This window comes from Mauremys mutica, chromosome 8, assembly GCF_020497125.1.
Source record: "Mauremys mutica isolate MM-2020 ecotype Southern chromosome 8, ASM2049712v1, whole genome shotgun sequence".
Classification (NCBI taxonomy): domain Eukaryota; kingdom Metazoa; phylum Chordata; order Testudines; family Geoemydidae; genus Mauremys; species Mauremys mutica.
The window spans coordinates 21,826,107-21,852,799 of NC_059079.1; the positions used below are offsets into that span (position 1 = coordinate 21,826,107).

At 40.8% G+C, this 26,693-nt stretch overlaps 1 protein-coding gene across 2 annotated transcripts in view; it reads right to left on the minus strand.

Moving 5' to 3' along the window:
* Positions 1-19,285, minus strand: part of NEGR1 (neuronal growth regulator 1) — a 570,461-nt gene extending 551,176 nt beyond the window's left edge. For both annotated transcript variants that reach the window (XM_045027839.1, XM_045027838.1), the window contains exon 1: positions 18,933-19,285. In XM_045027839.1, the coding sequence (XP_044883774.1) occupies positions 18,933-19,108 (176 nt within the window). In that variant the 5' untranslated portion in view covers positions 19,109-19,285. The remainder of the gene's footprint in view (positions 1-18,932) is intronic.
* Between the last annotated feature and the right edge of the window lie 7,408 nt (positions 19,286-26,693).

Consider the following 26,693-nt stretch of genomic DNA (forward strand, 5'->3'; position numbering starts at 1 on the left):
CTGAAGCCATATTTTCTCAGTACACATTATAACTATTTGCTCACACCTAGAGTCCCAACAGTACATATCAGTAGCTCGTAATTGCATTTAATAATTACACTGAGCATACTCTACACATTTTAAAAAGATTTTCACCTTTCAGGCAGAGGAGTGCCCACCAGTTGATAATTAATAACTGTTAAGGACCCTTCAGGCTAGCGTGATATCATCAAGAAATACCACAAAGTGTTGACACAACAGTCATCCATCTGAATGTCTCAAACAAGACTGCATTTCCCCCCAACCCTCATTTAAAGCCAATGTACTACAGTGCCAGCTGGCCAGCATGTCTCTTCTTTTGCAAACAGAAGTTGGCTTGTTTTATTATTTCTTTGTTTGATACAGAAGGGGAGGCAGGGAAAAGTGTCAGAGGAATAAATAGTAGTAAAATTAAAGCCTTATGAATTACTGTAATATAAACAACTTCATCAGTAAATACATAAGACTGATGAACATTTGGATTAATCACTTACCATTCTGGACATTAACTGTTAGAAGTAAAGGCTTTCCCACTCCCCAAATTAAACATGAAACCCCCAATTTTCATTTTCCCTACATCCAATCCAAACTTCAACACTAAGACTAAATCTATGGTGAACAAAATCTGCATATCATCAGAACTATTTTACCTGGGCACTTTGATGATTTTATTCCACTGACTAGCTCATATTTTTAGTGCTGTCTCCCAGCCTTCCGACAGATTAAAGACCTTCAAAATAGGCATTATCAAAGGTTACTCTATGGTTTTGTCGCTGAGAAATATTGCACAGTTTAACTCAACTGTTTTAAAATATTTCTAGTTAAATTGATTCCAACCCATTCCATAGATAAGAATATAAAAAGGACACCAGACCATGGGTCAGCCCAATGATCCATCTAGCCCAGTATTCTGTGTTCCAAAAGTGGCCAGCGCCTGATGTTTCAAAGGGAATGAACAGAACAGGACAGTTATCAAGTGATCCATCCCATGTCATCTAGCCCCAGCTTCTGGCAGTCAGAGTTTTAGGGATACCCAGAGCATGGGGTTGTGTCCCTGGCCATTTTGGCTAATAGCCACTGATGGACTATCTTCCATGAACTTATCCAATTCTTTTTGAACTTATGTTGCAACTTATGTTGCAATTTTGTCTTTCACAACATCTGCTGGCAATGAGTTCCAGAGATTGACTGTACATTGTGTGAAAAAGTACTTCCATATGTTTGTTTTAAAACTGCTGCCTATTAATTTCATTGGGTGACCCCTGGTTCTAGTGTTATGTGAAGGGGAAAATAACACTTCCTTATTCACTTTCTCCACACAAATCATGATTTTATAGACCTCTATCATATCCCCCTTAGTTGTCTCTTTTCTAAGATGAACAGTCTCAGTCTTTTTAATCTCTCCTTATATAGGAGACGTTCCTTACCATAATCATTTTTGTTGCCCTTCTCTATATTTTTTCCATTTAATACATCATTTTTTAGATGGGGCAATCCAAATTGCACATAGTATTTAAGGTGTTGGCATACCATGGATTTATATAGTGACATGATAATTTCTGTCTTATCTATCTCTTTCCTAATGGTTTTCAATGTTTCCTGTCCTTGGGACTAGTCAAGGAATGAGCCCAAACAAAGGGTGAACTTGAGCAGCACTGAGGTTTGTTTATTGGTGTGAGTTGAGCTTGTCTAATACAGCTATACTCACACACACATCACATTCATGCTGGCCAGCTGCAGGTGCAGGCATAGATTGATTTTGATTTCGCAGGTGGCTGAGGCTGGCCAGGTGACAATTGCCCGGAGATCGGCCGCAAGGCGACGAGAGTCCCCGAAGTCCCTTCGGATCCACGGGAGGGCCCTACTGCTTCTGGCCTGGTCCCGAATTTAGCGTGCTGTTACATTTCCTTTTTGGTACCCCTGACCTGGCTGCACGTCTCGAGATTTATACCTTCACCAAGATAATACCATGGTTCCATAAAAGGTGATATATGCCCCTTTGTTTTGCCATTGGCTGTCACTCACACTATCTCACTCATCCCTTACATTAATTGATTACATATTCATAAGCATGAATACAATTGATTATATAGAGCAATGCAGCTTTAAGCAAGCATCTAACATCATTGGGGACTTTCCTGTTATGCCGTTACAAAGGCACAAACACAGTGCAGACTGCACTCAAAAGAGCAAATAGGGGAAGGGAGGCGCATCCGGCTACACCTAACATTGTTAGATTTTTTTGACTGCTGCTGCACACTGAGCAGATGTTTTCAGAGAACTACCCACAATGACTCCAACATCTCTTTCTTGAGTGGTAACAGCTAATTTAGACCCCATCATTCTGAATATATAGTTCAGATGTTTTCCAATGTGCATTACTTTGCATTTATCAACACTGAATTTCATCTGCCATTGTGTTGCCCAGTCATCCAGTTTCGTGAGATCCATTTGTAACACTTCACAGTCAGTTTTGAACTTAATTATCCTGAATAATTTTGCATCATGTGCAAATGTTGCTACCCCTCCGTTCACCCTCTTTTCCAGATCATTTATGAATACGTTGAACAGCACTGGTCCCAGTACAGATCCTTGGGGGATCCTGCTCTTTACTGCTCTCTATTGTTAAAACTGACCATTTATTCCTACCCTTCATTTCCTGTCTTTTAACCAGTTAATGATCCACAAGAGGACCATCCCTCTTATCCCACAACTTCTTATTTTGCTTAAGAGTCTTTGACATGAGACCTTGTCAAAGGTTTTCTAAAAATCCAAGTACACTATATCAACTGGATCACCTTTGTCCACATGCTTGTTGACACCCTCAAAGAATTCTAATAGATTGGTGAAGCATGATTTCCCTTTACCAAAGCAGTGTTGACCCTTCCCCAACATATCATGCTAATCTATGTGTCTGATAATTCTGTTCTTTACTATAGTTTCAATCCATTTGCCTGGTACCAAAGTTAGATTTACTGGTCTGTAATTGCCAGGACTGCCTCTGGAGCTTTTTTTTTTTAAATCAGTGTTACATTAGCTCTCCTCCAGTCATCTGGTACCAAGGCTAATTTAAGTGACAGGTTACATACCACAGTTAGTAGTTCTGCAATTTCATACCTGAGTTTCTTCAGAATGGGTGAATAACAACTGGTCCTGGTGACTTATTACTGTGAATTTTATCAATTTGTTTTGAAACCTTCTCTATTGGCATAAGAACAGCGATACTGGGTCAGACCCAAGGTCCATCTAGCCCAGTATCCTGTCTTCTGACAGTGGGCAATGCCAGGTACCCCAGAGAGAATGAACAAAACAGGTAATCATCAAGTGATTTCCATTCCCAGCTTTTGGCAAACAGAGGCTAGGGACACCATCCCATTGGCTCCTCAATCTAGGATGGTTTAGTCCTTACTTGGCCAATTTACTGACAGAAGCTAAAGTAAGTTAATCAAGTGTGTGACTGGGGTCCTAGTGGGGAGCCAGCTGTGGTCACTCAATTGGGGTGAACTGCAAAGAATGGGGCAGACAAAAGCTGCTGGATATTCCAATACTTAGATTCACCAAACCAGCATAAAGCAGCTTCTTTATTACCTTACTGGTTACTCAGAAGTCCAACAACACGGTTCCCTTAAAGTGATCCAGCCTCAGGCCTCCATCCAGGTACCCTCGTCAAATATGATGAAAATTTCTGTAAATCTTATTTCATCATATAAAAGAAAAGGTTCTATCAATCCCAAAGGATCAGACACATTACCTCCCAGGTTAATGAATGTTTCATATCTTACCCAAATACACGCTACAGCCAATTCTTATTAACTAAACTAAAATTTATTAAAAAAAACAAGAGAGAGAGAGAGAGAATGGTTAAAATGTCAATATACATACAGACATGAGTTCAATTCATTGAGGTGCAGATTCATAGCAGAGATGGTGAGCTTCATAGCAGCAAAGAGTTCCTTTAGAATTCAGGTCATAGTCCAATGTCCAAATCTCAGATTCAGAGTGTACCAGCATAACTGGACCTCAGTCTTGCGACTCAAACTACCCCGGATGAAGTCTAAGCAGATCTGAGATGACAGAATCAGGACCTAAAGATCTTTTATACAATTTCATGTCTTTTGACAAGTTGGAATTCCTCAAGGAACACAAGGTAATTAGCATGACTTTGAAGGAGGTCCATCACCAGTACTTAGCTATACTAATAAGGCCATTTGCTTGTTCCTCCACCATTCTCAGTACATTTAGAGATGAATACTGAGATATCCCATGTTTACAATTCATTTACATGATAGGATGTTCTTTTGGCCTCTGAATTATCAGAATACAGCATAGACAGGGACTGTTGATTACATTGTCCACCCTACTCATACATATGTAAATACAGAAAAACAAAAACATTATCTCCCTACATGTCTTTTGAGGGTTATTTATTTTGCAGGATGTTTAACCCTTTCTAGCCATGCGTCACAAATTGTTACTCCAATGTAAGTGTGGTTTGCACTGGTTTAATTAGGCTGATTTTAAAATAGATTTAGCTAAACCAGTGAATCTTTTCTTGTATAGACAAGGCCTAAGGAAACGTGCACCACTTCTTTAGACAAGATAGGAAGCTGGGCAAGTGGGAGGGAAGATTCCAGGGAAACCGTAACAGTAAAGCAGAAAGAGAGGGAGAGAGTAGGAATAGGGAGATTACTGTTTCACTTATCCTAATGATGTTCCCTGTTCAGTATTAATAGAAAGTGACGTCTTCTGTGATTCTTTCCCATTGCCACAAGCAAGCCATCATCATCACAAAGAGGCTACTGTCACCAGAATTACCTTCCCCCATGTAACGTGCGAACACTGTTTAAAAATGACTAGCGACTTTCTAGACCATGCACTGAAGATGCAACTGATGATGCGTGTCAATTGATTCAAGTTAGAAAAGTGTTTTAATTTACCTCTTTGCAGAAAATTATCAACTTCTACATAAAATTAACAGCTTTGGCATAAAAGCCAGCACTTTAATTCTAAAAATAATTATTTTGGACTTCCAAACCTGACACAGCTTTTGTATTTCACCCAATTTAACAAAGAAATATGAAAAAAGAGTAAGTATGAAAAAAGCTCTGAGTTATAACAGCACCTGGGTGAGCTAATATTTCCTAAATGTCTCCAAATTATTCCTAGTAGTGCTGTAAAAGTAACTAAAGTCATGTCAGACTACTAGATGAAGAACCATCAACTTAACAGTGATTGTCTAAAGTTTGTTTACATTACATTATTTGATTTTCACTGCCCTAACATGATTTTCATTCTTCATTATTCAAGGAAATAAAAGCATATGTCCAGTAGGAGACCAAATATTTTGTGTAGCCAGTTGTTTCATATAATAATGTAATAGAGGATTTATGTTTGTGGTTAAGCATAATCAATGCATGATGGATAGGTTTAAGTAGGATTGGATCATAGTAGTATAAAGGTTGATAAGCATTTATGAATGATGAGTGTGTATTAGGTATATACACATAAGCAAAGTAAGGCTGTAATATAAGGCCTATAGGCTGAGGTCTGTAAAGATTTTAACTTAGCCATACTAGACTTCAGGCCTAGGGAGGATTGACATAAATATGTGACCTAGGAATAACCCTGTATCAGTAAATTACAAGATTACTCTAAAGCAGGGGTCGGCAACCTTTCAGAAGCAGTGTGCCAAGTCTTCATTTATTCACTCTAATTTAAGGTTTCATGTGCCGGTAATACATTTTAACATTTTTAGATGGTCTCTTTCTCTAGGTCTATAATATATAACTAAACTATGGCTGTATGTAAAGTAAATAAGGTTTTTAAAATGTTTAAGAAGCTTCATTTAAAATTAAATTAAAATGCAGAGCCTCCCGGACCGGTGGCCAGGACCCAGGCAGTGTGAGTGCCATTGAAAATCAGCTAGCGTGCCGCCTTCGGCACACGTGCCATAGGTTGCCTACCCCTGCTCTAAAGAATGTGCCAATGGATGTTGTTTGGGAAAATATACCACAATGTATATGTATGTACCATCATAGATGCACAGTGAGAATAAAGGGAACTAAGGAGATAGCCAATGAGAAATGGGGCACCCATAAAACAGTGAGGGAGGGAAGTATTGATAAGGAAAAAGGGGTTGGAACCCTTATGCATATGTATGATACTTAGTGGGTATCAATGTGACCAAGAATAAAAGCTGTTGGCACGCCTGTGCACGTAGGGAAGAAACCCACAGGGAGATGCCAGGATGACGTTTATAACAATGATTAGCAGAATGACTGACGGACATTCCAGAGTCCCACTGCAGGAGACGTGAATGATGCCGGTTATAGTAAAGTGTTTAGTCCTAGCCAGCTGTTATTATATTTTACTATTTGAGAGATCATTTCTATGTTTACTGAATTTGTTAATAAAGGAACTTGTAATAAAATGGAATTGTTTCTCGTGTGCTCCTAGGGTCTCTTATTACTACTAATATTCCTGATGCTCTAGCCTTCAGGAGACTGAATCATTAACCAGTGCAGTCTAAGATTAATCAGTAGTCAATGCACTCATCCATAACTACAGCTATATTTGAAACATTTAGATAATTCAAATGACAGAAACTGAAGAATAGCACCAACTGATATTTCTTTAAAAGATTAAATTCATGGTGGACAAAGCATGTTCTCTCTTGGAATTATTACTTCAAACATCAAATATTATAGTGAACAACAAACAAAGAGGGATTTCCCTGTCAATCAAGTATCAGGTGGACAAATTTAGAGCCCAGAGGGAAGTCAAGGACACTTGTTCAATGAGTGATAGAAAACATAAAGGAAGTTGAAAGGATAAAGATTCATTTCATATTGCCTTGAACATGTGACTAGATTGAGAGAGAGAGAGAGAGCGTGTATGAGGTAATGTCTTTTATTCAATGAGACACACTGTGTAAGTGCAAAAGCTTGTCTTTCACCAACGGAAGTTGGTCCAATAAAAGATATTACCATCTTATCATTCTCATATCCCGGGACTAACACAGCCAGGGCTGTCCTTATCCATACGCAAACTACGCAGCTGAGTAGGGCACCAGGAAATTTTTGGGGCACCAAATTGCCCCAAATTTCCTGGTGCCCTACGCAGCTGAGTGCTGCTCCAGTGGCCAGCCTGAACCCCTGGCCGGCTGAGCCAGCCAGGAAAGCTGCCCTCACCCCTGCTCCACCTCTTCCCCAGAGCCCCTACCCCTTCTCTGCCCCGCCCCTCCCCCACTTCACCCCTTCCCCTGAGCAAGGTCCAGGGGACTGCAGCAGGGGTCAGATGTGCCCTGCACTCACCACGCAGCAGGAAGTGTAGCGACCTGGCCCCAGCCCACTCCACCAGTGAGTGCTGGGGGGCGGTTCCTCCCTTCCCCCCAAATCCCAAGGCTGGGAGCCAGGGGAGCAGAGCGGAGCAGGCTGTGGCTGGGTCACTCCACTTCCCACCACCCCGTGAGTGCGGGGTCGGGCCCACCCTGCAATCACCACCCGGCCCCAACCCGCTCTGCTCTGCCAGCTCATGCTGGGGGGCAGTTTCCCCCGTCTCCCAAGCCTGCTCCTGCACAAAATGCACCTGGTACGTAGGGCACCAAAATGTCTAGGGACAGCCCTGAACATAGCTACCATAATACTACATTTATATGGCTGTAGGAATAATTTATGGTAAGACAATGTATGCTGAAGTGCTTTAAACTGGCCACTGAAACAACTGCTGGGGTAGTCGCCACATACACTTCCCCCCCCCACTGGAATCTAGTCATCATCTCCTCCTCTGTTTATTCAGTGAGGCCCTGGCCCTGCACCATTAAGGTCCAAGGGAGCTTTGCTATTAACTTTAGTGAGCTTATGTCTGAACTTTTAGCTTTTACTTGTTCATTCATATATTGACTGCCTCTTTCTTCCCAGAATGGTGAAAACTGTTTTCAGTGTGCAAGTTCCAGCTAACCACATTAAGTCCGCTCTGGCAGAAAAGGTGTCAGGTAAATTCCCTGGGTCATAGTACTGCAAGCCTGCAGACACCCCATCCCCCACAAATAAGAAACTGGAACTTTCTGCAGCTGTTCTGAAAGAACGACTCCCTCAGTTGGCCAGTCTCTCTTACAGCTCTTTCCTGATCCTGCCTCCCACTAGCTTTCTCCAACACCCTACAACAAAAGCCCCTTCCAGTTCTGCACACACAGACACCATACAGGTCAGAAACTAGCTTTTTCAGGAGAGGGGGACTGCCTTCTAAAGAAATGTATCCCCTGATAAGTGAACATCCAAATCACGGCTGATGTCCAGACTGGTCTGTAAAACACGTGACATGACAAAATTATTAATCTTTCCCAAGAAGTTAAAGACCAAGAGGCCTTGTTCTCTTTTATACCAGAAGTAACTCCACTTACATGAATGGAGTTACATTCATTTGAGAGGAAAACGAGTCCCCAGTACAGTAGCCAACTAAGAAGAAAATCTTCATTCTCAGTATCTGTTATGAATATCAAGAACATCCTTCTTTGACAATAGTTTAAACAATAAAATATGCACTTTCCATGTACATAATGAAAGATCAGTAAAGACACAATGGTAAAATAGATTATGTATGACTTGGATGTTCTCTCAGGGGAATACGTTATTTTGCATATTGTTGACTATATAATGAGATTACTTTTATGTAAATTTAACTACTACATCATAGATGTTATACTAAATCAGACAGTTCTTTTTCCTGTACATTTATTCAAAGATTGAAAAATCCCAGAATACTGTACACAAATACATTATATATTTACTTTGTATTTGCATAACTACAAAACTATTGGCAATTTCTGCAAGAGATATTGCATGTTAGTAGTAACAGTTTTGTCTAGGAAAAATCTAACAGTTAGATACTTTTTGTTTTAATTATGCATGACTAATGATAGCTGTTTGCCTGTTTGACCATCAGATCATATGCTGTTGCCAAGGGAAAATCTTTTTAAAGAGAGATTGACTGTTTCCTCTTATAAGGGAAAACATGTTTTTGTTATCTTTTTATTTCTAACTCAGCTTTGCAGCTTCAAAAAAACAAACTTCATCCAGTCATGATGCCATACATCTGAAACATTGGCCACATATCCCCAAAATTTACCTCTCCAAGCTAAATATATAGGAGATGAAAATGCAACCACTTCATTAACAATTAAACCCAGCCTAATTGCATATCTTACTTGTTGTGGTGTGTACACAGAACTTGTTAATGGGCAGTGCTCACTATCACAGAAATTTCTATCTCTACCAGTTGAATAACTGAAAATAGCCTACCACCCCAATCAGGAGTATAGGTCATGTCAAATACAGCTACCTGCCACATATGTACTTTTTCTCCATATGCTGTAAAAATGAGGCACATGTTAAGGCAAGACCATTTTAAGAATTTTAAAGTGATGTTTAAACATTTTACTTGGACTATTTTACATATACCTCCTCATGTAAATCCAGGTGTCTCAATTAATCTTGCCTGTTCTGAGGACTCAGTTGTAAATTTTAGTAGGAAATTAAACTTTTGCCAAGACGATGAGGAAACATTTTTCTTCTTGGTTGATTCTTAAAAAGTGGCAGCTACCCAGGGTTCTGCACTGTTAGATTAACAGGTAGAGAGTTCGTGTGTGATTGTCTCAAGTGTTTATAAGATCAACTCATGCAGCTGGCCACATCCTTGATTTGGTGTTTGGATTCGGATTGGAGGAATGGAAATTTTGCCTCTGTGATGAGTTATCTCCTGTGGTTTAAAGGAGGGTTTGCCTTTCCAATCTGGATAAGGAACTTGTTTTGAGGGTCTATTCTCAAAGACTAACAGAATCAGAGTTTTTAAGAGAACTATGAAGAACTTCTCTATACTTTCAACAGGCTACCATTAATGGCTTAGTATAGGACCACGTAAAAATATTTTTCTCTCTATTCTCTTCTAGAGCCAAGAACATTCTGTTTGCCAACTTTATCTTTTAGGTCATCTTGGTTTACAGATGAAGCAAGAGGAAAGATGACTAGAGAGCCATTGGTGGAAGTGTCTATGTGACTCTGGTCAATTGCATCATAGATTTTTTTTTCTAAGTTTTATGTGATGGAGACAAATGTGAAAGTTATCAGCAAAATCTCAGTCAGTGGATGTGTCTCCAGTTCTGGACATCTAGATTAATCCAGGCTGTCTTCACTTGATTGCAGATTTAAATCCTACTAGTTGTATGTACATTTCAAAGTATTTTTCTGAAAAAATCATTCAGATTCAGGCCAAACTACCTTCTCCTTCAGCTGTTGAAGAGCAATCTCTCAAGGGGACAAATGCAAGGTCTTCACTGTTTGAGTTATGCATGTATTACTCCCTGAGTTACTGGAGGGTGGAAGGAAGACATGCCCTTCTTGGCTGCTGACAATCAGTGGCTTTAATTATTGGTGAAGACGGTCAGTGCACCTATTCAGGAGGGCAGAATGCCATCTTGAAAGGAAATGGTCAACTCAAGATTAAAATACTGTAATCCACTCTACATAGTTACATCTTAAGTCAACCCCTGGGATGTACTGTAAACTATTTGGCCATGTAGAGCAGGGATCAGCAACCTTTGGCACGCGCCAGTTTGTTTACCTACCGCGTCCACAGGTTCAGCAGATTGTGGCTCCCACTGGTCGCAGTTCACCGCTCCACGCCAATGGGGGCTGCGGGAAGCGGCGTGCGCTAAGGGATGTGCTGGCCACCACTTCCCGCCGCCCCATTGGCCTAGAGTGGTGAACCGCGGCCAGTGGGAGCTGCAATCAGCCGAACCTGTGGACTCGGCAGGTAAACAAACTGGCCCAGCCCCCCAGGTAAGCACCCTGGCGGGCCATGTGCCAAAGGTTGCTGATCCCTGATATAGAGTCTAGCCCTGGGACGTTCCTTGTACTCCATTCAAGGGTCAGAATCATGGAGCTCCAGGAGTCCCTGTGTAGGGAGATTTTGCATACTCTCCCTAGTGGCAGGTTTCCACAGCTCACTGATTATGTGAATTGTTGGTGTGCTAGAGGTGTGGCCAAGGTATCCATGCAATGTATGGATCCACTGAATCACATCCCTGTTGGGAGTAGAAGCTGCAGGACAATCCAATACTCCTCTCCATAGCCAGTAATGGAGACCAGGGCCCAGATGGACAAAGAGCCTGAATCCCTGGAATTGATTCTTCCATCTCCTATTCTCCAAGTTTGGGTTATAGTCCACTCTTATGCATAATGTCAAGAAGAAAGTAATTAATAATGTTAAAGCCCTCTTTTTCTTTTTGATATAAAACAGCATGTCTTGAATGGATCAAATTCCACCATTCATGACTTACTGATTCCTTAATCTGTGATAGAATTTAGAGGAACTATATGAAACATTTATGATGCACACAATAAATAATTGTGGAGCAAATTAAGGATAGTTTAACTACTTGTACAATTTTCAAGTGCCATAAGGTGCTCATCTCATAATTGGCAAAGATTTGAAATATGAAAACTTGCTTAAGCAACCTCTTAGTTTTACAGATTTAACTGTGCCAAAGAATATTTATATTTTCTGAAAGATCCAAGAAAAAATTCAAGCAGCAGATTAATGTATGAGCCTAAAATGCAGACGGATACCAAATAGGGGCATAGAAGTCAAGCTAATTCCCTATTAATAAATGTGAAGCAACTAGGAAAGATAAAATAGCAAAGAATTTAAAACATATACAACAGCTGTGTGGATATGCATCAAGGGGACTCTAATGATAATACATGTAATCTCATATAAAATATGCTAGACCAGTTACTTAAAGGCATATTCTGCTATCAAAACTCTCATTCACTTCACTAGGAAGTCAGCATTTGGAATGATGGTGGAGTAATGTCGTTGGTGGATATGTCAGGGGCTTTCCATCTGTATGTGTATTGGTGTTCCTTTGCTGAACACTACCAGATTTATAAGACAATTTCTTTTTGGAAAACAAGCTGGTGCCAGAGATCAAAATTTTCAAAAGTGACTAAGTGACTTGGGAACCTAGTCTCATTGACTATCAATAGGATTTAGAGTCCTATGAAGACTACACACTTTTTAAATTTTTTACCTAAAATCTTAGGCTGTTTCCTAGTGAAAAATTTACATTATGTACACAGTACCTTCAGCAAAGATGGTGAGAACAGCAGCGAGACTTACATATATTAATGTGCCCCCCATACTTTTCTGTAGCCAGAAAAACAAGTCCCTCTTGAATAATCCTTGGGGTCTGTCATGTGACATGATTGTCCTCTGCACTATCATCTCAGCCTAAAGTCACAAGGCACAACCACATGGAGACTATTACTGCAAACACTGAGATGAGCTAATACAGATTTGGGCTGGGTGTTAACTCTGAACTCCTCAGCCAGGTTAGACAATAACTGACATCTACTTGAGTTAGCTTCTCTACAAATCTCCATCCAGACAAAAGAATGCCTAACCCACGCGACAGTCTTTAACAACTGCCTATGTGTGGTGGCTGCAGCCAGCTGTTTTTAAGTCCATTGGGCAAAGCGCACCAGCTACATCTACACCAAGATTTTTCAGACTCATAATTCCAAGGGGGGTACAACTCCTCCAGTATTAGCACTGGTAGAGATTGCAATATAGACAAAGTTAATGCATTTTTAACCATTTTCCTGTAAAACCATGGTAAAACACACACCTGAGTCCACTTAAACATCTGTGTTATAGCTTCCACCAATGCTCCTTCCAATGAAGCTAGAACCATGCATCTAAAAATTCTTAGTTTAGACAAGAACTCTATTTTTAACTCTTTGGATGGAAAGCATCAAGTTATTTTATAGTACTCCAACAATTTAACAACATGAATTTCATTACCAGTTTTCCCACATTCATATAAAGGAAAACAAACATTTCTACCTACTTTCTAAAATAGGGTGACTTGTAAATTTCATTCTCTCATTACATAAAAATATCAGATGAATCATTTAAAAGGATTCAGTTAGATATTTGGATTTGAAAAAGAAACGAAGAGCAAATTATCTTTACTTCTTCTAACCCTGACAAAAGTGTACAAAAGTAGGTCTAATATTTTTGGCTATTACAGGTTTAGATTTCAGATAATAAGAAAAGAAAAACTGAATTGCACTTTAAACTTGTTTGAAAGTAAATTAGTTATTTGGAGCAAATTTTACCCTAACTCACATTGTTGTAAATCCAGAATAGTTGCCCTGAAGTAAAAATCTGTGTTTAAATTTACATCAGCAAAACAGTATAATTGGGCCCTTTTGTTGTTTCTGTTCATGAACTAACAAGAAAGATCAGGTATGAAGAAATTATATTGTCATCTAGAGAAGGACAGTCACAACTAGACTTTGAGTTACATGTCTGTAGGTGGTCAAACTCATATATGCAGATATTTTAAAGGGATTATGTTTGCAATGTCCAGCAATGGGCAATTTAAGGACTCTTCTTTCAAAAATGTATAAGACTTTCTGCAATGTGTAAAATCTACAGGGCCACATACATAATCCACCTGCATACGAGGCTATTGTTGTCAGGTGCATATAAAAGAGTAAAATCCTCACTCAGTTTTTCCCCGAAGTGTTATCAGCAGGGCAGTAAGTCCAGTAGAATGGTCTTTGGCAACAATACACAACATTCACCCTCCAGTAGTTCCTAGAGCTGCACCCAGCAGTTTTATTGGCAGGAAGCAGGTACAGCAACAAGGAGACTGGTAGAGGGAGGCTCTGACAGTAACAAATACATAAGCAACAGTCATTTGATCGTTGGAGAAATAGAGGCAAAAACATATTCAATACAGCTCTCCATCCTCATTGTAATCTCAATTTAGCCTTAATTTGTCCGCTCCCAAAGTGTTTTCTAAAATTTCAGTTTTTGTTGTTAAGATGTTGCAGACATGTTCCAAACCTTTGCTGCACAATTGTTTTGTACGATGGCTTTAAATGAGTCATTAGATAACTACAATTTGCATATATTTCTAAACGAATCATGATTGTATGCAGTATTTTTAGCAATTAAAAATGTTTTGGTAACACTTTTCTCTCATGCAATGCTTGGTCCTGGGGTGCTTGTATCAAAGTCTTGCTGACTTCATCAATGGGAGCAGTGCACACACATTGCAGGGTAGAATTCGGCCCTCTGGAATGAGGTGGTTTTTCTTTGTAAATGACATCATACTAAATCATTAGAATGGCAATACTATTTTAATCTTTTTTTAAAAATCATTTTCCTTTTCAATTACACTTGGATAAATAGTGGTCCAGTGAGTCTTTTCTTGGGTGCAGGAGTCTGCCTGTGTGCTGCAGGATCACAGACAATCTTTGGGGGGAAAAAGACAGAGCCTTACATTATAATAATTCAGGTTGTTTGACCGCAGATACTTTGTTTCTGGGTGTTTTTAAAGGGCTTCATTCACAGAGTAGAAAGCAGTGCCTTCTTTACAACTTTTAGCCCAGTGTGGAAGACCCAGGTTCAATTCTCGCCTCTGCCTAATATCTTGAATAAGCATTAGGTTAGAGAGGAAAAGCTCCATAATCTGGTAGTAGGAGCACTTGCCTGCCATGTCAGAGTCTGAAGTTCAAGTCCCTGTTCCTTTGAATATTTAGTTATTTATACAAAATAGAACAGCTTCAACAAGAAACACTGAGAGACACTCTGCCCAGCACTCAGCTGGCAGGAGGTGGAGAGGAGACCCAAGTTCAAGTCTCTCCCCCAATGAATAGTAATAGTCCCTCCCCCTTTTTCTAGCAAAAGCCACCCACATATAAATAAAGCTATTTATGTGAAAAATTTCACCTAGCTCTAGATCCAGTCAGGATTGGACCTAGCCATATTGTGCTAGGTGCTGTAGGAACAGAGGGATATATATAATCCCTACCTCAAACATCTTAAAATCAATGCAATTACAAAATGGAAGAGGCCTGCCTGTGGGGGCATGTAACTCACCCCCTTGTGAGTTCAGGATTGTTCCCCATGGTATGTTTGTCTAATGCTTCATTTCATGGCATTCCATCAGCATTAGAAAAACATTACAGACCTGTGCTTGTTTTTCTTTAATACGTCTCCACACTTGCAAAATGAAAGGACAAACTAGTTATTTTACTTATGATACTTAGTGGTACTCTTCATCTGTAAATCTCCAAGCACTTAAAACATTTATTTTACATTTTTCAGATGAGGAAACTTAGAATCAGAGAGGTCCAGAACGACTTCATAGCAGTTCATAGATTCTGGTACCCTACCTACTGAAATATGTCACCTGCTTACTACAATAGGACACCCTAAGTAGTATTTTCAGCTCCTAAGGAAAGCTTTGTTACAACATTGAGGGGCAAAATTCTGCCCTCGGTTACACAGGTACAACTCCATTTGCTTCAGTGGGAATGCACACACGTAAACTGAATACAGAATCTATTCCTAGCTGTCATGTGCAATTAAGTTAAATGGCACAGGCAAAATCACTTAAAAATGTTATAATCTTGAAAACTTGAACAGGAATGTATTCAGAGCAAGAGTATTAAAAATGCTTTGACTCTCAGATAATCAAGACACCTGTAAATCAAATGAATTAGCATAATCTCTCTCATCACCTAGTAAAATGCTGACTCAAAAAGTGAGGAGAATGACTTGTAGAGTCTAACTCCTTTAAAAGGTGTTTTATGCTCAACACTCGCAGTCATATAGGGTGTTTTAAACACATTCATTAGAGGCTTTCTGATTTTAACATGCAAAGTGCAAAGGTAACTCCCCGGAGAGCCCACTCCTGCAAAGGAGGGAATAACTAATGCAGATACAATCTGCAATCTGACACTAACTGACACTAAGTGAGGAGCCAACACACATACACACCACACAATCAATGGTCAGCACTAACAGAGCTCTACTACAGAAAAAAGATGCACAGTACCAACTCGAAATCACACTTATACAGCTACCTTTGAGTACTGCAATGTACATTTATCCAGAAAATCTAAATACAGTGATCTGGGGGAGGTGGAAGAAGCTCGTTTTTCTGAACGCAAATTAATCACTTCATTGAACTCACTGGACTATGTATACTCTGTTTCCAGTGCCAAGACCTAATAAAAAACAAATTCCTTAGTTTCATTAATTAAAAAAGTTTCATGTGTATTTACGATACGAATATCCTCTGGGGAAAATTTCAAGAGGAGCAAAGAAGGTCTACATGAAAAGTCTCATTAAATGCTCTATGCTTCTCCTGTACCCCCTTTGGAAAATGCACTCCCTTAGTGATGGTGCATTGTTCCTCTAAAGTTATCTCATTACCTTGTAATACAGTAAACATCAAGCAGCAAGAAAACCTACTAAAAATATGGATTTCATTAATAAGTCATCTATGTCTTTAAAGGGAGGGAAGAATGCTTTATATTGAGATGGAGGGACTATGAATACCCCATATATTATTTCAGCACAAATTTGCTTTTGGCTTCTGAGTTCTACAGGTAAGTAGTGATGTGTACTCCATCCTTAATAGTATTCTCTTCCAAAACAGATATTCTCTCACTTATGAAATAAAAATGATTGTTTGACTTTAAAACTCCAATTTCATTTATGTAATCCATCCAGCTGCATGGGTACTGAGTTGCGAACTCACAATTTTAGGCCTCACAGAGTTTAATATACTGTAGTGCTACACTCTAGCTCTAAGACACCAATAGATAACCCTTAGAGTCACACAAATATTTGTATTACTTTAATTTTTTAATGTAGGATTTTTTTTTTATTTTCCAGAACCACCAATGACACTCAGTACAGTATTTGTTTGAGTTCTGTCCTGAGCTAAGAACTGCAACTCCTCAACTCTTGTTCTCTGCAACCTTTAAATCTGAAACGCTGAAAATAAAGATAGGAAATGTAACAGCAAAATACATCTGTCTACAAAAACAGAGAAACTAAAGCAAGTGAATTCGTGGTTTTAGAATGCCCTAGGAGACTAACTACAGTATATTCCTATAAATAAAAAATTGCACTGCATAGACACTGGTTGTATTCTCAGCAGATACTACATCAGAACACTCAAGGAAATCTTATGCAATATTTTCCAAGAAAATTGTGAAATCCACGAAAACTGTATCTGGCTAAGTCACTTTTTAATCTGGAAGCCTAAATCAGCTACTTCCAAAGGGAAAAGAAAATGGTTTATAGCCAAATAGTTTGTGGTTTAAAACTATTGCAGATTAAAGTCTAGACTTACAAAACACAAGAAGATTCAGCCTATTCTTATCAAATCTGAAGTACTAAGAAAATGATTTTTTTAATTACTACAAAGTATCCTGACAAAGTAAAATGTATCAAAAAGCTAAATTTGAATTTTTTGCAGTTTTAAACTGAAGATTAATGAATTTGAGTCAAATAGAAGAATTCAGCTATATTAAGTACAGTACACTACTACTGGTAAACAAATTTTGTACCAGCCAACTGGACTAGAAAAAAATATTGTTACCATATGGAATGCAAGCTTTATTAAGGGATGCAATATCTGAGTTACCATAAGCATGCTCTTAATGGTGTAAAACTAGAACTCTCAGTTGTCATTGCAGGATGGTTCCTTTCATGTTAATCATTAGGAAACAAAAAAGCTAAAATCATAGTATATACACTTATAATACTGTGCAATCTTTCCCCTTTACAACTGAGCAATATACTTGCAAGGAATGTTTGAATAGCAGATTCTATAACAGACATTAAAAACCATCATGTAGAATTTTTATCCAGCACTAGGGATTTCCAAACTTCCATAGACAAACTTACTATTCAAAAAGCAGGTATGTATTATTTGCATCCATCTAATGTTTAGTGAAAAGTCTTAGACATTCTTCTGTAATAAGGTATTTGCTGTCAATAGTTGTCTCAAAACATACATTAACTGAGCAGGGATTCTGAATTTATAACCCAAGGGCTAATCTGTGTTCTTAAACTAGGTTTGGTTAAAATCTAAATATTTAAAGTAGGACATGATTTCCACCACCGATCAGGATTTAAGAGTTTCCTAATAGAATTACATACCACACCCATAGAATTAAATTACAGAGGCACTGGTCATTGGTTATTAAACAAAGACACCCAATGTTAATATTTAAAGATACCCATCTGAAGACTCGCACAGTGAATGAGAATACAGCAATCGTCTGAATAATGTGTGTTCAAACATCGGAGGAGGGCAGTTATGAAGAATTGCTGAGATCTGTACACTGCTGAGTATCAATTTACATTAAAAAAAACCAGAATGAGCTTCTGTGAGTATCTCCTTCTGCAATTGCTTCGGTTTAGGGAGGTAACTGGGCTATAGCTGATCTCTGATGAGCCATTACATCTTTCAGAGGCAGTGGAGTGAGAGAAACAAGCCTTACGAAGAAAGTAGCAAACTTATTCCGGGGGGGGGGGGATTTTTTTTAAAAACTTCCCAAACTTAACAGAGTAGAAGAGTACACCGCGTAGCAAAGGGAGACCACCTGAGAACTGCTACTATATCTAGAAATGGGGATATTGAGGAAGAATAATAGGGACACGCCTTTTAATTCCACTGAAATACTGGGATGGCTCTGGAAAGGGACAAGTGAGAAATAGAAGCAGAGGGACTGGCCCTCCTGAATAGGAAGAGTTGGCATGAATGACTGAGCACTAGTTTCAAAGTGGGACCGCCTCTCCCGGACCTACTCTTACCCAGGCTGCTTGGACTTGGAGATTAAAAAACAAAAGCAGCAGCCGGAGCGTGTTACAAAATGTCCATCTTTCTAATGCTCAGAGTGAAAATCAAACCTCCGCTTCTAAGGTAGCTAAACCAACACGCATATTAGAAATGCGTGTCTGCAGTCGCTTGGAAATGGCTTTGCACAACGCTCTCCCTCACTTGCCCAGAGAAGTAAAGACGAGGCTCCGTTTCCTACCTAAGCACAGCCGTGTCCCCTTTTCTGACCACCAGGTTGTCCACAGCTGCCCCAGGGAAGTCCATACTCTGTCCGGCTGGGAGGCAGGAGGGCAACAAGCAGCACAGGCTGAGGAGCACAGCAGCCAGCCACTGGTTTGAGCAACAAGCACCCTGCACCAACAGCATCATGTCCATCCCTGCTCGGGGCTGCTCTCTCTCAGCTTCCAGCGCCTCGCAGCCCCCAGCCCCTGGTACTCGGGACGAGTCTTCCCTCCAGCCAGGCAGCCAAGGCACTGGCAGAGCTCTGCCTCGCCGGGTTTCTTTCGGCCGAGTCCGGAACGCGTCTATTCTCGGGTGGCTCGCACACCATCTAGCGAGGAGGGAAGCGCGCAGGAGACTGAGAGCAGGAGAAGCAGCAGCAGCGGCGGCGGCGGCGGCAGCAGCGTCAGGCTCAGCAGCAGCAGACGGCCCCCAGGCTCCGAGCCGGTTGCCATGCAGCCGTTTCCTTAGCAACTTGTCCTGATGGCTGGTGGTGGAGCAGAGGAGAAAAAAGCTGGGGGGGGAAAACTAGCTAAAAGCAAAGCAGCAGTGGGAGGAGGTGTGCTACAGCCACCGACATGGCACTACGGAAATAACTGGCATGCAATTAAAGGCACTGATTGCGGAGTGACCCCCGTTTGCGGGAGGGAGACAGCGGAGTTTGCCAGTCAGCGGCTTTTTAACACACAACTAACTCGTCCAAGCTGCCATGCCCTGCACGGCGGCTCGTAGCCACGCCCGACACTGCTGGCCAGGACGGTTCCGACCCCGCGCTGCTCACGCGCAGCCGGTCCGGGCAAGCAGGCGGGGTCCGGGGGGCGAGGAGCTGGGCTTCTCCCGCGCAGGCTGTACGCGTGAGCCCAGCTTGTGGGCGGGAAGGGGCGAAGTGGAAGGGGGGCTGGGGAACCCGCACCTTAGCCTGCATCTGCCTAGGCAGAGGAGACGAGTGAGGAGGCTCCTGTAAGTGCCTGGCTAAGGGGCTTGCATTGCCCTAGGCTGGGGAGAATGCAAACCCGCGTCTCTCCTCGGAGCTAGGGAGAAAAAGAAATCAACGCCCGCGGAAACACATCGCATCCCCGAGGAACCAGCGACTCCCATCTCCCCCAGGGACACACAGAGAAGAAAAGAAAGTCCTTAAAAATAGGTCAGATTGTCACCTTAGTGGAATATCCCATCCTCGGAGTGTAGGGTGACCAGACAGCAAGTGTGAAAAATCAGGATGGGGTGGGGGGTAATAGGAGCCTATATAAGAAAGACCCAAAAACCGGGACTATCCCTATAAAATTGGGACATCTGGTCACCCTATCGGAGTATGGGAGAAATCCTCCAGTGAGGGTTCCCATTCTTAGGGAGGAGCAGCTATGTACCACTGGTATCAAACAATTCTGTAACCCAACCAGACTGCATCATAGACCTCTCAACCCCTCAGAAAAGTGTCCATTAAATTGTGAAACCTAACACCTCTTTATTCCAAAAGGAAAGGCAGTAAAGTGGTACACAGGTCTAGGAATTTGAAATGCTATTTATTTCATTGTCTCCTGGGAGAAACTTACTGGCCACTAACTCCTCTTTAAATCAAGGTGCACATACATTTAGCCAAAAGTATATGCTTGATTTTCAGTGGGAAGTATTAGATTCAAGTCAAACTTTGATACCGGATTATGTTTTCAAAAATCTATGCAGAATTGTATAATTTTAGCCGGAAACCTACTGGACTAATCCACATCTAGCATAACCACACTTCCTGCTGTCATTCTCCTTGATAAATGGTTGTGGCACAGATATATCCTAATGGAATCTTTGAAGGTGATAGTATGATGCATCAAGGTAGTTCTCCCTAGTCTCACCACAAATGTCAATACAAACCTTCAAGACTTTCCCTTCTAGTTCTTCCTGAAATTCTGTTAAGATGCACATTCAGGAAACAAGAAGACTCCTTGTCCATCTGTAAACTAAAATCCATTTCTATATCCTGTCTCCGAAGAACTTTCTATATCATCTCTGAACATACGCATGAGCAATTCCTGATAGTATCTCACAACCTCATATCATCACGGATCCAGCTTCCCTTAAGATTTCATAGGAGCTTTGTCATTTTGCCAAAAGCTTACAAGCAAAATTTTGCTTTAATATAAATTCTAACACTTCTGCCTTAACATTTACATATTGGGCCTTCTGCTTTCCCTGAAAGGCTTTGAGATGTCCTAAGCAGTAAATCTCTCATTTCTGCCAACTGGCCTAATCTAGACTGTATAATTAGCCATGCCCTTCAATGTTTTGGCTTCAGTTTCCCAGCTTTTTGCCAGGATACCTAGGGGATCTTCACTTATGGTGAGAAAGGAGTTCAGTGGAAAAACAAAACCATGTACTCCTATAGGCAAATGAAAATAGCAACCTTTAATACTAGTTTGGCCCTGTGGTATTAATACACTTTTATAAAATCCACCTCAACACCTGCTCAACTCTTTCTTCAAGATCATCAGGTTGTGGATGATTGGTTGGTTTTGTCCTGCTGACATGTATTTTCCAATGTAGTTGTTGCATAACCGATGATATAAAATTGAATTTCTGATCAGTGATAATCTCACCAGAAAAGTGATCCTGTATATTTTTGACTATTTGAGAGGAATGGTATCTCAGTTACCGTTAACAGCATAAGAGGTGTACGGTGCCTTTTCATGGTGCCTTGGCATTCAGGACAGACTTTGAAACATTTAAGTTGCAAAAGGTAATAGAAGCTTGTATAGTAGGCAAGCTCTGTGTCCCCCTTAGGGCTAACCCAGGCTAAACACTCGGGATCTCCTGCTTATGCCTCAAAAACTTTTCCCTTGAGTGTCCAAGCAGCATACAGTTAGTTTCTCCTTGTTAGCAATTTTTATTCCCTTTCCCTTCATTCTGCTTCTAGCTGTAAACTTATCTGATGGGACAACATGCAGTCCAGTGGCACCTTAAAGACAAATAAATCTGTTAATCTTTAAAGTGCCACCGGACTCCTGTTGTTTTTGTAGATACAGACTAACACAGCCTGATACTTGTTATCTGATGTGTCTCCTCTTCATGTGGGTGTGGGGAGAGGGAAAGAGAAGAGCAATCAATGAAGTCTTTTGGCCTCCGATGATCCATAGTAATTTGTCTAGTATTGATGGGCCTTCTCTGTTAGGCAGGAGGACCTAACACCTTCTGTTGGAAGCCGGCATTTCACATTAATTTATGTCTCTTTCCTGACTGGTGATTTATACAGTTAGGGTAGCTTACAATGCAAACGCTCAAATATCTTACAATACAGGGCACAGATGTTATAAGTGAGATTAATACCTGGAGCAATTTACAAACATCCAAACACTAAGCACTTTTTTTTTATAACTAATACCCATTTTAACAATACTAACAGGTGAGCCAGTCTAATTCCAACTATGTATTTCTCAGCGTTCAAATGAGATATGGAAGCCTTGGCATGAGTTGGCACCTGGTTTGCCATAGCCAAACAGTCCATAAACCTGTGACTTCCAACTCCCCTTCTCTTGACAGTCTTAATTTCCTTTTCCTTTATGCTTCACCCTCTTCTATTGCATCCCACTTTTGTAGGTCTTTTCTAGTTACCACAAAAGATCCTGGTCTAATTCAATTGAAGGGCATCCTTCCTCCCTTCTTGTCACACAAGCTTCATACTAAGTCATACAGGAGGCTGGGCACCAGGCTATAAATACTGCATAATATATAATGCTCACCTTTGTATATTAAGTATCACTTTATAGTAGCGGAAATTCTCCAGTCCCCATATACACAATTTTTTAAAATCATCTTAGATGGTTTAGATCCTTTATGGAGATCCACCAACTATACACAAGAGAATGTGAGAACATTCTGTACTAGCCCCTAACCAGCCGCCCGGGACCCCACCCCCTATCTAACCCTCCCCCCCCCCCGCTCCCTGTCCCCTGACTCCTATCCACACCCCCACCCTCTGACAGGCCCCCCAGGACTCCCACACCTATTCAACCATCTCCTGCTCCCTGTCCCCTGGGACCCTATGCCCCTCATCCAATCCCCCCTTCCCACTCCCTGCCCCCTTATCATGCCGCTCAAAGCACCAGAACTGGCAGCTGTGCAGCCCAGACAGAGCCAGCCATGCCGCCACACAGTCTAGTGCATCAGGGTAGGCTCGCGGCTCTCACAGCCATGCTGCCTGACAGGAGCTTGCAGCCCTGACACCCAGAGCGCTGGCAGCATGGCAAGCTGAGGCTGTGGGGGAGGGGGCCAGCAAGGAAGGGGCCAGCAAGGAAGGGGCCGGGGGCTAGCCTCACTGGCTGGGAGCTCAAGGGTTGGGCAAGAGGGGTCCGCTGCCCTACACTCAAACCTGGTGAAGATTTGTTCACTATTCTCCCTTTCCACTTACTGAAGTAACTTTCTTCCTACCATCCTCTCAGTGGGCTCCCTTTGCCTTTCAAGCTGTTCTCCTATCTAGAGGCTTTGTCTGGAGCCTGATGCTGCTATATCCCTGGGCCTGGAGGGGAGGAGGGCGTCTAGTATACCATAGTTCTTTTCCTCAGGACTCTAGAAAATCTAGCCAAACCCAGGAATATTTTCAGCTCTCTTTCTGCTACCAATTCAAGAAATGCTGGAAGAGGATACTTAAAACAGGAGTGTTCTGTTCTGCCAGGGAATTATTTTTCTGAGCAGTCCCCATTCAATTCCAGACTCAGGAGTGGGGTGAATTTGGGCATCCACCTCTACACCGATGTTTAGAGTCTTCCTTTCCTCCTCTAGAAATAGTTCTTCCAGACAGAATCCAGCACCTCCCTAATCTCTTGTACCCTCAGTCATTTAAGTTGTCTTGTATCCAAGTTCCCCCCAGAGACATCCCACTCTGACAATCACTTGTGACATAGCCCTAGTGGAGCATGAGGATGTCCCGTCCACTTGAGAAGTGTAGGACAAAATGTACTCAGTACAGGAGTCATTAAAGCCCATATGTTTACCACACAAAAATGACAATTAAACACATCAGTCCTCAAAAATATCAGATTCCATGGAGTATCTACATCTTAGCAGTTGCTTGACATCAAAGAGCTATCATGGAAGGTCATCCTTTCTGCCTCTACCCACTCTTCCCATGATTCTCCCCCTGCCCCCAGATCATATTCAAACAACTGCCTTCCTCATGTGTCTTTCATTTAACTGCAGTTCAGAGGGAGAAAGTCTGTATCTCAAGGGCCTCAGGCTCCTCTTTTCCCAGCATGCTTGGCCATTTGTCATAGGACCATAGCTCAACCAGCTTCAGAAGTAGTTCAATCCTTCCTCTCAGCTGAAGAAATAGCCTACTTTCCACTTTTCCCTGAATTCACCCTTCATATAAAATGGTCCTCCATGTCCACCTTCATCCCTTCCCCAAACTGAGTACTCTCATTCATTCTATCACAGGAGATAAGGGATGCTCTGACCCATCTTTACCTCAAAGGGCTAGTCTTGGGATCACAGTAACACACAAATGGAGAAAACAGGTGTTGCTTGTTCCTCCGAGTCCTCTCTTTATTTCCCACTGATTGCATAGCCTGTCACATGATATTGAACCAAAGATCTGTTTTCAGTTAGTTACTTTAATCAGTCTCCAAGTGTAATAGAGTGGAATTTAGCTGTTGTTGTCATGGGTTTGTGCAATATTGTTATTAGAGCTGGTAAGATAATATCTATTGAATCCCAAAATATTAGGAAATGTAAATGAACAAAATTTATCATATGGAATGCAAGCTTCATTAAGAGAAGCAATAACTGAGCTACCATAAGCATGTAATCTCTTAATGGCATGAAACTAAGTCATCCAGCACTAATTGTTAGACAAGTTGCCATTCATAGTGGTAAATAAAGGCATTTCATAGCCTCCTGTTAGCATCAAGAGGAAGACTAGTGAAGACTAGTGAACAGCTGGGAATCAACTATTTTAATAGGGAGAGAGGCAGTTGTGTTATGTGAGAAGCCATTTAAATGTTTTGAGCTCTTATGCAAAAGTGTCAATATTACATACTCAAATTGTGGTGATGGGCATGATATATAAGAACACAGGTAGATCTAATTTTTGGAAGAGCCATTTAACATTTATTAAGTCACATTATACTGTTTTTACTTGACCTCAACTATTCAAAATATTTTTTGCTCCTTCAATAAAGAGATATTTCCACAATAACATCCTGTTAAACATAAGATCATTTAAGATCTCAGTTAATGATAGTATTGAGGTCAATATGAAAGTTTTTATTGTATTTTCATTTTCAGATTTAAATCCCCTGGTTTCAGGCCATTTGCAGATCAGTGAAAAAGCAGGTAAGGATTCAATAGAGTTTTGTTGTTCTGGAGACTAAATTCTTTCATCTGGATCTGTTTTTTGAGACTGTGCAGCACCTGCCACCAAATGTGTGCACATGCACAGTGCACGTCCATGGGAGAAAAACAGAAACCTTTTACATTAGCTGATTTTCCAGGAAAACAACTCACTTGGAATGTTTTTAATGGCATGGGGAAAATGTTCACTACAGAGATCCGTAAGAGGGTTCCTCTAAAAAATTAGATAATTTATAAATAGGAATGGTCAAGCCCTATGATAGACTATTTGTGCTGAATGTAACTTCTTTTTTGGTTAGCAAATTAGTAACCATTCAGGGACTATTATCTTGGAATGTATTTGTTATTTGTAAGTATTCATTTAATAGTCTGGACAAAGTGTTCAGACTGACAAGCTCTTCACTCATCTTTTGTGTTGTGTGTTTAACTCATCTAGAAGCCCTAGTAAAAGAATGTGGGAATGAAGTGATAACATATGGTGAGTAGGAAACTGGCACTTTTGATCTCTGGTAGATTAATGTAGCACACAGGAGAGGATGACAAGTGATTCAAGTAGGATGTCTCCAAAATGGTGGCCACTTGAGATCCAATGTGCAGTATATAGTGACATGGATAACTATAGCAATGAAGCTGGGTCCATCAATCCCTTTTCAAATATACATGTAGAGTGTGTGGTTCTTTTGTAACAGGCTCTTTGGATCTGCTTAAATGCTTGTGTTGATTTTTATTAATAATCATTGTCCCAAGTGCATAGGAAGAAGAATATCAGTGGTATCAGCCCCGAATGCCCTTTAATTGGAGCTGCTATATGCCCTGTTTCTGGACACTTGAAACGTGGCCTGGGCACTTTTGGGAAAAGGATATTAGACTTCAGGCTCCCAGCACTTCTGGTTTCACTGGCAGATTCAACCAATTGTTTGGGTTTACAGCCCATAGTCTTGTTTTTAAACTTTTTAGAGAAGGAAGTCAGTTGTTGCTGTAATTCAGATATTTGTTCAACTATTTTCTCAATTCCTTTACAATGACTCCTTGTCACAGCACAACTTGTGTCCATATGACAGTCCAAGGAAGAAATCTCACACCCGTGTTTGCCTCAGATATATTCTCAGAAGTGTCTTTGTCCAGTCTAATTCAGCTGCATGCTTCTCATCCTCCATGCTGAGCAACATAGCAAACTGGAGAATGGTCATGTTAGTTTTCTTTTGTTCCAGTTGGAGGGTAAGAATCAGATTCTGATCCCAGTGCACTCTGCAGAACTGTTTAAGTAGTAGTTCATCTCATTCTGCAGAGGGAATATTCCCTCTTGCAATAACCTTATTAAGAGCTGCAAGTCTCTCTCTACCTCTGAGCACAGGATTCTGGTAGATGTTATCCAGCTCAGCATAGTGAGAACCTAAACTGAGAT